The 12,381-nt window shown below is 36.0% G+C and overlaps 1 protein-coding gene across 1 annotated transcript; it reads left to right on the top strand.

Annotated features, from left to right (window-relative positions):
• Window positions 1-396: 396 nt before the first annotated feature.
• LOC141707606 (CLIP-associated protein-like) lies at window positions 397-12,112 on the top strand. Its single transcript, XM_074510847.1, has 21 exons — window positions 397-924; window positions 2,336-2,491; window positions 2,589-2,651; window positions 3,813-3,881; window positions 4,500-4,665; window positions 4,927-5,088; window positions 5,545-5,642; window positions 5,925-5,999; window positions 6,075-6,143; window positions 6,216-6,301; window positions 6,390-6,507; window positions 6,971-7,069; window positions 7,192-7,534; window positions 7,661-9,441; window positions 9,545-9,646; window positions 9,831-9,935; window positions 10,019-10,093; window positions 10,174-10,242; window positions 10,315-10,383; window positions 11,105-11,206; window positions 11,638-12,112. The coding sequence occupies exons 1-21, from the start codon at window positions 592-594 to the stop codon at window positions 11,797-11,799; spliced, it is 4,302 nt and encodes a 1,433-aa protein (XP_074366948.1). The 5' UTR covers window positions 397-591; the 3' UTR covers window positions 11,800-12,112.
• Window positions 12,113-12,381: the final 269 nt, after the last annotated feature.

Raw genomic sequence — 12,381 nt, 5'->3', positions numbered from 1 at the left:
CAGAAAATTATTTTATTTTTTATATAATAATTGTTTATATTAACCTTTATTAAGATATTATTTTAGTTATTTAACGGGAGTGATGCCAAATACAAGTCTAAGTATATCTAGTAAATGAATCTATGTAAAATTTTATAATTTTAATTGAATATATAATCTTAATATAAAGATTCAATGTTAGTCAATTATCCATCTATCTTAAAAACAATCATTCATCTTAACGAATAAATCTAATTAAACTTGGTACTTAAATAGTTACTATATCAAGATTAAAAATGAAGCAATACTTTGTTTTTACCGTTTGATTTGAAAATCTAAAAAATTGATGGTGAAGTTAACCCGACACTAGTCAATTCCCCATGTAGTAAAAGAGCATCGCCACACACACACAGTTATACTGCCATTTTCAATATTAATGCCATCTCATCCGTCGATCTAGCAGCACGCCCATCTCTCTCTCTCTCTCTCTCTCTCTCTCAATTCAACTTCACTATCACTCCACCATTCCAATCCCTCCCCAAATCAAACCCCAATCAACCCTCCCTCTCCCAAATCTCGCTCCAGATCTACCTCCCAATCCACCAGATCCAAATGGAAGAAGCTCTAGAAATGGCGCGTTCTAAAGACACCAAGGAGAGAATGGCGGGAGTGGAACGTCTCCACCAGCTTCTAGAAGCTTCTCGAAAGAGCTTATCTTCTTCTGAAGTCACTGTATTGGTTGATTGTTGTATAGATCTTTTGAAGGATAATAATTTTAGGGTTTCGCAAGGGGCTTTATTGTCGCTTTCGTCTGCTGCGGTTTTGTCCGGTGAACATTTTAAACTTCATTTTAATGGACTTGTTCCTGCTGTTGTTGAACGTCTCGGTGATAGTAAACAGCCTGTTCGCGATGCCGCCAGAAGACTCCTGCTCACTCTTATGGAGGTATATCCATTTCGTAGTTTACTTTGCTTGAGTTGTACTCATTTTTATTTTAATTGCGGAAATGTTTCTTCAATTGATGATCGTGTTTTCATAATTGTACTCATTTTTATTGTAATTGCGGAAATGTTGCTTCAATTGATGATCGTGTTTTGATAATTTGTGTTTATTTAGTTCGTGATGCTAGGTTGAGTTTATGTTTAATTGTAGCTTTAGCTAAAGTTTGGTAAAGAAAAGACGCATATGTGTTCTAGCGTGTTTATTAAATCAGTGTGATCTTTGGATTTTAAAGTGTCCATAATTTAGTTAAGGTTCTGACTATTGTGTGGGATTATCTGAAACGGCTAAATTAAAGAGCTGGAATAACATAATTCTGGCAGAGGTAGGAGCAGATATATGTAATTTTAAGTGAGTTAGGCTTCAGTACTACCAACAAAAAGGGTTATGATTGACTTAACATTTTACGAGTTAAAACTTTTTTTAAAGCTCTTGCACTCGACTCGCCATTGAAGGCTCCTTGATTTGATACTAGCACTTGAGAGATAGCTAAGAAAGCAGATATGCTAACGAGCGAGTGAAGTGTATGTGATGAGGCATTAGACCAATGACTTTCAACTCAATCTGTTGCTTGTTGCCCCTGTTCTTTTATCGATTAGTTATTCTTCCTTTTGTATCTCTTTCTCCAGTTTCGGTCTCGATTAGTTCACAGGATTGAATGACCAATGCTCCACCAAACCCACTTCACAATAGCTCCCCTACATAGAATGAAAAAGAAGTTTAAACAATTTTAGGGCTCGATGTAGTTTAAACTTGACTTGCTTAGAAAAAGTTCAAACTCAAGTCCAATAACTATAAACTACGCTCGAGCAGTTTGTATCACAGCTTTAGCTAGTAGTAGCGTCTTCATAAGAAGTAAGTGGTGGACGACTCAATATCTGTTAGACCAAGACCAGTAAATAGTGAGAAGTGCGTTCTGGTTAAGGGGTGAGGAGGAGAGGCATGCCGTAAGGCGTGATATGAAAAGCCGAGGCTGAACATGGTGGCCTTTAACCTCTCAAAGGACATAAGAAATTATAGGAGTTCATTAAGCTGTTATTCATTATCACGTATCTCATAAGAAATTATAGGAGTTCATTATTTCCATGTAATTTGGTGCCAACCAAATTTGAAAGCAAGTGATATTTGCTTTAGAATGCTTCTCTGCATGGTTATCTTGTTCAATTTAATAGCCCCCGGACCCCAGTCTAATTCCCCTTTACTTATAGCCTACTTTATTTTTACTTGTACTATTTTAAATTAGATTTGATTCGGTGAAGCTGTCTCTATTTTGTTGTTCATATATTGGCATTATCATATGGCATCCTAACTAGTCCTGTTCATGCATGGTGATACTTGATAATTTTTCACTGTGCAGGTCTCCTCACCAACACTCATAGTTGAAAGGGCTGGATCATATGCTTGGATGCATAAAAGTTGGAGGATCCGAGAAGAGTTTGCACGGACTGTTACATCAGCAATTGGTCTTTTCGCCTCTACTGAGCTTCCTCTACAGCGTGCTATTCTTCCTTCTGTATGTTTTATTGCTTCTACTTGAGTATGAATGTTTTATAAGTTGGCCACTGAATGCAATTGACAAGAAATAATGCTTTATCCTATTGAATTGTTAGATTTTGCAAATGCTGAATGACTCGCACCCTGGGGTTCGGGAAGCAGCTATAGTATGCATTGAGGTTAGTAAATGTTAATTAATTCGACGAATGAGCTTGGTGCAATATTTTATAGAGGTCAGGATATACAACTTTTTTCTTCTCATCCTGTTGAATTATAAAGCTTCGAGCTTCTTCCTCAATAAATACTTAGCGTCTCTATGATGACTCTTTTCAGATGACATTCTCTAGCTTTATAATGATATATACATTTCATGATGTATTTCACGAGCTAAAAAATTACTAGTTGGGAAATTTGCTTGATGCGGATTTTAGCTAGGTGTGACAATTTTAAAGCGCGTAAATTGTAATAGAGAAAGGAGGCGAGCGACAAATATTTATTATGAAATTTACTTGTAATTGTTTATACTAGTCATTCTTCACATTAAATGGAACCTATCTTGCATTACAAGAGCCTTCTTTTGTGTTTATTTTAATCAGATGTTGAGCAAGAATTATTTGATTTTATGTATAGGTGTAATGGACAACATTGAAAGGTCTTGGTCCAACTGACTCTTTTAGAAATGGGGCTTCCTTCTCTTTCCCATTTTCTGTTTCTCAAAGCTTTTATATTATTTTCTTGTGCACCTTTATAATTGTATATATCAAATTATTTTTCAAGTCACTTGATTTTTTATTGATTATTTTTAGTTAAAAGTATGTTACTGTGTTCACATGGAGTATCAATTATGTTTACGTGGAGTCCCCTCATTTGGTTTACCAACCTTGACTTTTTATATTTACCTTTTTATTCATTATATGCATCTTAGATAAAAAGACATATCCACTGTATTGGACTGATCAACACGATTGTTTACCTAGGAAGTTTCTGTATCATATTTGTTTGTAGATACATATATAATTGTATATTGGAATATTGCGAAGCTATTGCAAAATCTGTGATGAATTTTGTGATGGTGGGTATGTCCTGGCAGTTCTTTGTGGCCAGTTGTTTGTTTTTTAGCTTTTAACTTGATGTTATAACACCGTTTACGATTTCAGCCATTTTGAAGTTAGATGTAACAAATTTGACATTTTTTTTATGTTCGGTAACATGTTGAAATAGTTGTTGCCTTTTTCAACTTAAACAATCCATTGGATATTTGGACCTTGGCATTCTAAATTACTATGGTTTGTGGATGACTTTTTGATTTTTATTCAATAACTTGCATCCTTATCATGCAGGAGATGTATACTCACATTGGGCCTCAATTCCGTGATGAGCTCTTGCGTCATCATCTTCCTACATCAATGGTAATTGTTTAACTGCGGAGTTATGTTGCAGTGTGTTTATATTCAGCAAACTTTGCAAGTGTACCCATCTTTACCAAGAGGATGACTTTTTTGTTCTGGTGTGATTGTCTATTACATACGGTGATCTCGTAAAATTATTTGCTGTTTTAAGTATCGAAATCTATCGGGTTCGGGAAATAAGTTGTTCTTGGGGAAATTGAAAGGGCTGACGGTCAAAAAATAATATGGAAATTTTCCAAACATTGAATTGCTCATGTCGCTGTTATTATGTCATTCCTTATCGTTTTCCTTGTGCATATACATTGGCTGGTTTGGTACTTCGAAAAACTATGATGCCATTATAGATCTTTGTTCATTTAAAAATAGTCATATGCATGAATTTAAATATGCACACTCCTGCCCCCACTGAGGTCTTAACCCTCAACCTCTTGTTATCAAGACAAGATGGGTGTTCGCTAGGCTGTAAGCCTGCCGATCACAAATGTATCTTTTGTTTGTCACATTTTGCTGCTTCATGTCCAGTCTTCAACAATCATGCACAATGTACAGTTAAGAAATCAAGTAAAAGTATATAACTTTATTTATCATCCACTATTCAAAATTGATACTCTACTTCAGGTAAGAGATATTAATGCGAGGCTGGAGAGGATTCAGCCAAAAAGTAACCTTTCAGATGGACGTATTAGTAATTATGCTACTGGAGACGTGAAGTCTTCTAGCCTTAATCCGAAAAGAAGCAGTCCCAAGGCAAAGAGTTCATCCCGCGAAGGGTCTCTCTTTGGAGGTATGAATTAGAAGTGTTTAATAATCAAGCCTACATATCTCAAGTATTTGACATCTCTTTATTATTTTGACCTGTTCTAATGAAGTATCTAGATTATTCTCAAAATGAAAATAAATATGATGCCAGTATCAGTACATACTAATACTTGCATCATATCAAAATATATTGTGAGGGGTAGTGAAATCAGTCATGTGTTTTTTCTCTTGCTAGCTAGTGTTGCAGTTTTAGTTGGTTATCAGTGATTTAAATGTTCTTATGTAGGTGATAGCGATTTGACAGAAAAGCCTGTCGAACCAATTAAAGTCTACTCTGAAAAGGAGCTAATAAGGGAATTTGAGAAGATAGGTTTGACTCTTGTTCCAGAAAAGGATTGGTCAGTACGTATTGGCGCTTTGCAGAGAGTTGAAGCTCTTGTTATTGGAGGTTTGTTCATACGCCTTATACCTGAACGAAGAAGTAGAATCTAAATAATGTGTATATCATTATTTGATATGTAATGCAAAATCAAATTAGAGTTTTCACTAGTAACCTAGCAAGTCTAGCAGGGACGGTTGAATGTGTCATATTCTTGAGAATGATGACCATGTATTTTATGCTGCTCTTCTGTTTTAGTCCAGTAATATCGACTTTTCTCCTAGTCGTAAATGTCCCTAAAAAATTGGCAGATATCACAATATCATGCCAACATGGCTGTCAGCTATTTTCTCTATCCAATCCCCAATTTATAATATTTTGTATAAATTCACTAGTCTCCAAGTTTTGTAGCTTTTTGGTAGTGGTTTAATACGGCAGGAATACTTGTTTTGAGCATTTACTTTTTACTTTCTGTTATGCAAGTTGTAATGAACAGGATTATAATTCTCCATTTCATTCGATCAGGTGCTGCGGATTATCCATGTTTCCGTGGACTTTTAAAGCAACTAGTTGGTCCTCTAAGTACACAGTTATCTGATCGACGATCTAGCATAGTGAAACAGGTATTGCACATTTCCTCGAGATTATACATGTCATTTTGGTTTAGTTTCTTGTATGAATGTGAGAAACCAACTACTTTAGAGGCATATTGTTAGAAGTAACTTAAAGTATTGTTTAGTTTTCTTTTTTTCTTTCTGTGGCGATGCCTTACTGATAAGATACTAATCATATACTGGTGTATTAACATATTTGATGTAACAAATGTGTAGACTATCTGCATACATATGTAATATTATTTTATCAGTGTAGCTGCATTTTGTTTACAGTTTTTCCTTGATTGGTAGGGTTGCCACTTATTATGCTTTCTATCAAAAGAGCTCCTTGGTGATTTTGAGGCATGCGCAGAGATGCTTATTCCAGTAAGTGCAATATCTTTATACAGATATTGAAGGTCTCACTTTGCGGAATATATCTGACTATTAAATTACCTTCAGGTCCTTTTCAAACTTGTTGTGATAACTGTGCTCGTTATTGCTGAGTCTGCAGACAATTGCATAAAAACGGTGACTCCATTTCTCTAATACTCTTTTTTTTGCCAATAACTTTCTATCTTTGTAACACTTTTGACCTGCCAGATGTTGCGCAATTGCAAAGTTTCTCGTATACTTCCTCGTATAGCTGAATGTGCAAAGAATGACCGTAATGCTGTACTTCGCGCAAGGTTCTTGTTAATTATCCCTAGTGTTAAGTGTTAACCCTTTTTTTTGTCTTTCCTTTAAAATCACTCAGTCCTGTTATATTTTTCTCAGATGTTGTGACTATGCACTTCTAATTTTAGAATACTGGGCTGATGCACCTGAGATTCAACGTGCTGCTGATCTCTATGAAGATCTTATTAAATGTTGTGTTGGTGACGCAATGAGTGAGGTATAGTAATTAGGTGCTTTCCTGGTTTTTGATTTGCTGCAGGTTTACATCTATAGCCATGTTCATGGACACAGAAAAAGAGAAATTGGAAAACAATTGATGAATTCGGGGCTACAATTTAATATTTAGTTTACTTTTTGGGGATTTTAAAGATGATCTTGTAGGTTTTTGCAGAGAGAATTCAGTTTATCATTTTAGTTTTTCTCTTTTTTGTTCTTGTATATCATGTAACATTTCTAAAAGAAACCTGCATAAAGTATCTGGAGAGAACCAACTATTATGCAGCAGGTGAGATCTCAGCAAAAGGGTTAATATAGTAATATGAAGCAACATTTATTTTTTTGCATTCGGTACTTGTTTGCTAGTTGCTACCTTGTTGTATATGTCTTATTATGTTTACAGCATTCATGTATCTGTTGGGATTTCTTCTAGGTCATTTTCATACCTTTAGTGTTGGTTATAGGTACGATCAACTGCTAGAGCTTGTTACAGGATGTTTGCGAATACTTGGCCTGAGCGCTCCCGTCGTTTGTTTTCATGCTTTGACCCTGTCATTCAACGTGTAAGTGCTTCCATTTGTCTGAAAGACGGTTTTTGTTCTACAAAAGCTCTTTTCCTCCAAACAAAATGTGGGGAAAACTTGTAGCATTGTTAATGTTTCTCTTGGTACTTATGTTTGTGCAGTTAATCAATGATGAGGATGGCGGCATGCATAGAAGACATGCTTCTCCCTCTCTACGTGAGAGGAGTTCACAGATGTCAGCAAACTCTCATACTTCGGTTTCTTCAACTTTACCTGGATATGGAACATCAGCTATTGTTGCTATGGATAAAAATGCAAGCATAACCTCTAGGGCATCACTGTCTTCTGGTCTATTCTCCTCACAAGCAACGTCAGTTGGCAAAGGTGCAGAACGTAGCCTGGAAAGTGTGTTGAATGCAAGCAAACAAAAGGTTACAGCTATTGAAAGCATGCTACGGGGTCTGGATATATCTGGAAAAGGGCAATCAGTTAGTCTGGATCTAGGTATATTTTTTGACTTTTTAATGTGATTCTTTGCCACTACGATATATCTATAAGTAAATTTATTGAAGAGTATGTTCTAGATTTCAAGTGATCAGATATTTTTCTCTTTTATTGCCCCTAGTGCAGGAGTTGACCCACCATCATCTCGTGATCCACCATTCCCTCTTGCCGCCCCTGCTTCAACTAGTCTCACTAATTCTTTATCTTTAGATTCAACAACATCCGGGCTTTCGAAAGGTAATGGTCGTAGTGGTGGCTTGGTTTTATCTGACATCATCACTCAAATTCAAGCATCTAAAGATCCAAGTAAGTTATCATACCGTGGTGGTATCGGATCTGAGCCGTTGTCAGCATTTTCATCCTATTCCACAAAAAGAGGATCTGAAAGGCATCAAGAAAAAGGCCATTTTGAAGAGACTGATATTAGGGAGGCTAGGCGATCTGTGAACTTACACAGTGACAGGCAGTACTTAGATACGTCGTACAGAGATACAAATGTTAGGGAATCCCAAAACAGTTACATTCCAAATTTTCAGCGTCCTCTTGTGAGAAAGAATGTAGCTGTGCGAACATCTGTAGGCAGGAGAAGGAGCTTTGATGATAATCAGTTCTCGGTGGGTGAGATGTCGAGCTATGTTGAAGGTCCGGCCTCTTTGAATGATGCTCTTAGTGAGGGACTTAGTAATAGCTCGGACTGGAATGCCAGGGTAGCTGCATTTAATTATCTGAGGTCTTTGTTGCAGCAAGGAACAAAAGGTGTTCAGGAAGTCACACAGAGTTTTGAGAAGGTGATGAAGTTATTTTTTCAGCACCTGGATGATCCTCACCACAAAGTTGCACAGGCAGCTCTTTCCACACTTGCAGATATGATTCCAGCTTGCCGAAAACCTTTTGAAAGTTACATGGAAAGGATTTTACCCCATGTTTTCTCACGGTTAATTGATCCGAAGGAATCAGTAAGGCAACCGTGCTCGACAACATTGGATATTGTAGGTAAAACTTATGGCGTGGATTCTCTTTTACCAGCTTTGCTTCGTTCATTAGATGAACAGAGGTCACCGAAGGCAAAATTGGCTGTTATTGAGTTTGCTATCGGTTCTTTTAAAAAGCATGCTCAAAATGCTGAAGGTTATGGCAATACTGGCATTCTTAAATTATGGCTTGCCAAGTTGACACCGTTGGTCCATGATAAGAATACAAAACTGAAGGAAGCAGCTATAACGTGCATTATATCAGTCTACTCGTACTTTGATTCAGCAGCAGTTCTTAACTTTATTTTAAGTTTATCTATTGAAGAACAGAATTCCTTAAGACGAGCTCTTAAGAAGAATACTCCACGTATAGAAGTTGACTTGATGAACTTTCTGCAGAACAAAAAAGAGCGACAACGTCCTAAATCCTCTTATGATCCTACTGATATTGTTGGAACATCTTCTGATGAAGGATATGTTGGAGCTCCAAAGAGGAGTCACTTGTATGGAAGATACTCTTCTGGTTCAATTGATAGTGACGGTGGTAAGAAATGGAGTGCCGGACAAGATTCAACACATAATACAAATTTTATTGGTCAGATATCATCTAGCGATACTCAAGATCACTTGTACCATGTCGAGAGTGGTTTTAACACAGAGCGTGATCTGAGAGCCAGCGATGTCAATTATGGAATCGGCATTCCAAGTGAAAATTTGGGATCCTGGAACTTTAGACAGGAAAATGACGGCGTGCATGTAGAGATTTCATCCACAAAGCATAATGATATGAATGGGATCGATAGCTCTGAGCATCAATGGGTCTCCAAAGGGATCACTATTGATAACGGGGCTGCACAGCTTGTTCATTCAAAGCTTGCATTAAACAGCAATCCGGTTCCAGATACAGAACTGAGCATCCCTCAAATCCTTCATCTTGTAAGTTTTACAAAGACTATCTTTCCCCACCTTACCGTCTCCTTCTTGTAAACTTTAATCTTTAAGTCGAGATGCTGACAATCTATAAATTATTATGTGGAAGATATGCAATGGGAATGACGAAGGTTCTAGCGCAAGCAAGCGCGATGCACTTCAGCAGCTAGTTGAGACTTCTGTGGCTAATGATCATTCCATTTGGACTAAGGTATGATCACTTTCTATGCTGAAGCTCGGTACATTCTCTCCTGTGGTTGTATTGTATCTATCAGCTTGTAGAAGATCTAGTATTGAATATCTTGTCCACTTGTAGTCTTGTACTAATGTTTTGTAGACTGTAGAATGTGCTCTGGCTGGAAATGAGAGCTAAATTGTATTTGGTTTATTTGCAGTACTTTAATCAAATTTTGACAGTTGTACTAGAGATTTTGGATGACTCAGACTCATCTATCAGGGAGTTTGCTCTTTTGTTGGTAGTTGAGATGCTGAAGAATCAGGTCTTATATCGTCTATAATTTTATGGTTTGATTTTTGAATGCTGTATTTGGAAAAGTTATAATGGCGCTTTTGTTTTTTACAGAAAGATCCAATGGAGGATTCTGTCGAGATTGTAATTGAAAAACTGCTCCATGTTACAAAGGATCCTGTTGCAAAAGTAAATCCTATACAGTTTCTACATAATCTTTTTCTCTTTTGTTTGTCACCATATTTGACTTCAATCTATTTCCTGTATAGGTTGCTAATGAGGCAGAAAGTTGTTTGACTTTGGTTTTGTCTCAGTATGATCCATTCAGATGTTTAAGTGTACGTAACATTTACTTTTTTCCTTATTGAGCTTACTCCATGTGTATATAACCTTTTGTATGAACATTGCAGGTTATTGTCCCTCTATTGGTTACTGAAGATGAGAAAACTCTGGTGACCTGCATAAACTGTTTAACAAAGGTAAAATTAAGTTGTTCTAGTCTACGTTTTACTCCCTTAGTTTCATTATATATTAATAAATATCTCGTTATTCTGTGTATTTAAACTTCTTCATAATTGTTTTCTAAAATCAAATTCTTGGTATTTTTCCAACTCTCAATTTTATCATATATTATACTCGATGCAGTAGTCATCTATATTCTGAAGGGAGTTTCATGTTTTATCCCTCAGGTTAAGAGAATTTAATGCTGTAATTGATCACTGTCTAAAGACATAAATTAAGTTACTGCAGAATTATGCCATAGGGATTTACACATCCTTTTACCTACATGTTCCTTTGACAATGCAAGTTGATATAGAGTTGATGTTGAGTTATTGATGATATAGAGTTGATGTTGAGTTATTTTATTAAGGCAAATTCCCAAGGGTCAATTTTGGTTTAGTTTTAATCTCTGACGGCAAGTATCTTGTGAATTGTGATGCCTGAAAAGGATTCTAGTTCTCTTGTGATGAATTATTAGTGTTGATAGTCAAATATTGTTATATTTGTTTATACGGTATGTTATTTAGTTTGTTTACATGCAAGTTTGATGAAGACTTTGCTTATTATAATGTTTTTATGTGATTCTTACTTACTACTGCTCTGTATTTATTAATTTACTTGCGTATTGTTTATATGAGAAAATGGATAATCTGATTATTTAGTTGTTTGGTTGATGTGAGTGTAAATTGCTGTTTTCAGCTCGTGGGCAGGCTGTCACAAGAGGAATTAATGGCACAGCTACCATCGTTTTTACCTTCTATTTTTGAAGCTTTTGGAAACCAGAGTGCTGATGTTCGCAAGGTATTATATTACATAGATTTAATATGAAGCTAATATAATTTGTTGTACACCATGCCGTGCCCTTTAGGTTTCAATAAATCCATACTAAGAAAACAGAAAATGATAATTAAAAGAAAAATACTCCACAAGTACACATATTTGGTCGAACATGATCATTTGGGAAAGAAATGCCACGATTTTGACAAAGAAGTTATATTTACCTTCTCATGATGAGTGACAACTGATCAACATTTCTGATATACACAAGTCGAACATGGTTGTGCTATTTTAGGGCTCTTTCAATTTCTGAAATATTGAGCAATTTTTTTCGCTCTTCACTTTCTTATTTTTGATCTTTATATTTTAAGTTTGACTTATATTAAGTAATTTCAAATTTGAGTTCACTTTTGTTTGTTTAATTTTTTTTTTTGACTTCAACTTTTGGTCTTCAGACGGTTGTTTTCTGTTTAGTGGACATCTATATCATGCTTGGTAAAGCATTTTTGCCATACTTGGAGGGACTAAACAGTACGCAGTTGCGACTTGTGACAATTTATGCTAACCGGATATCACAGGCTAGGACGGGCACCCCAATAGAGGCAAACCATGAGTAAATTTCATGTCGCAGGCTTATAGTGGGTTTAGGGTTTTTTTTTTTTTTTTAATTCTTGAATCTAATTGATTGTATATCCAGCAATGTGAGGCAGTCTAGAGGGTGGGGTTTTATTTGTATTTATATTTTTTTACTTGATATATTGAACATACATTTTGTTCTTGCTAAATAGGTTTTGGGTTGTGGCGAGTGCTTGCATATGTCTATTTTGTTTCTTTTCCGGTTTATGCTGATTAACTCTGTACTTGTAAATTGTAATTGTGTGTATTACCAACTGTTTTGGGGATGTAATACTTTTGATCTAAATTTTGTAACATGTATCGGCAGTTAGGTAGGCACATGGCTAAGCACTTGTGGGAAGTATTGGGTGCTCGTTTTTTAGCGGTGCTAGTCTACAAACTAATGTATAGTGGTTGGGATGAATGAACCCAGAGTAAATGGAATGAAATCTTAACTACTAATAGATATTTTAGTTTTTCATTACTTTCTACGTTCTAGCCAGAATTCCCAACCTTTTCTCCCAACTAACACAACACACAACATGAATTGTTTAAATTTAAAGTAAATTGCACTGCAGTGGGGC

This window comes from Apium graveolens, chromosome 2 (assembly GCF_009905375.1).
Source record: "Apium graveolens cultivar Ventura chromosome 2, ASM990537v1, whole genome shotgun sequence".
In the NCBI taxonomy this organism is placed as follows: Eukaryota; Viridiplantae; Streptophyta; class Magnoliopsida; order Apiales; family Apiaceae; genus Apium; species Apium graveolens.
The sequence above is the reverse complement of the archived record's forward strand: the minus strand, read 5'-3'. Positions and strand labels throughout refer to the sequence as shown.

Excerpts from the sequence above, each read along its gene's own strand:
- LOC141707606 (XM_074510847.1), top strand. The coding sequence starts at position 592 with ATGGAAGAAGCTCTAGAAATGGCGCGTTCTAAAGACACCAAGGAGAGA. Across the intron at positions 2,652-3,812 it reads CAGCTATAGTATGCATTGAG|GAGATGTATACTCACATTGG; the intron begins GTTAGTAAATGT and ends CTTATCATGCAG. Across the intron at positions 10,094-10,173 it reads CAAAGGATCCTGTTGCAAAA|GTTGCTAATGAGGCAGAAAG; the intron begins GTAAATCCTATA and ends TTTCCTGTATAG.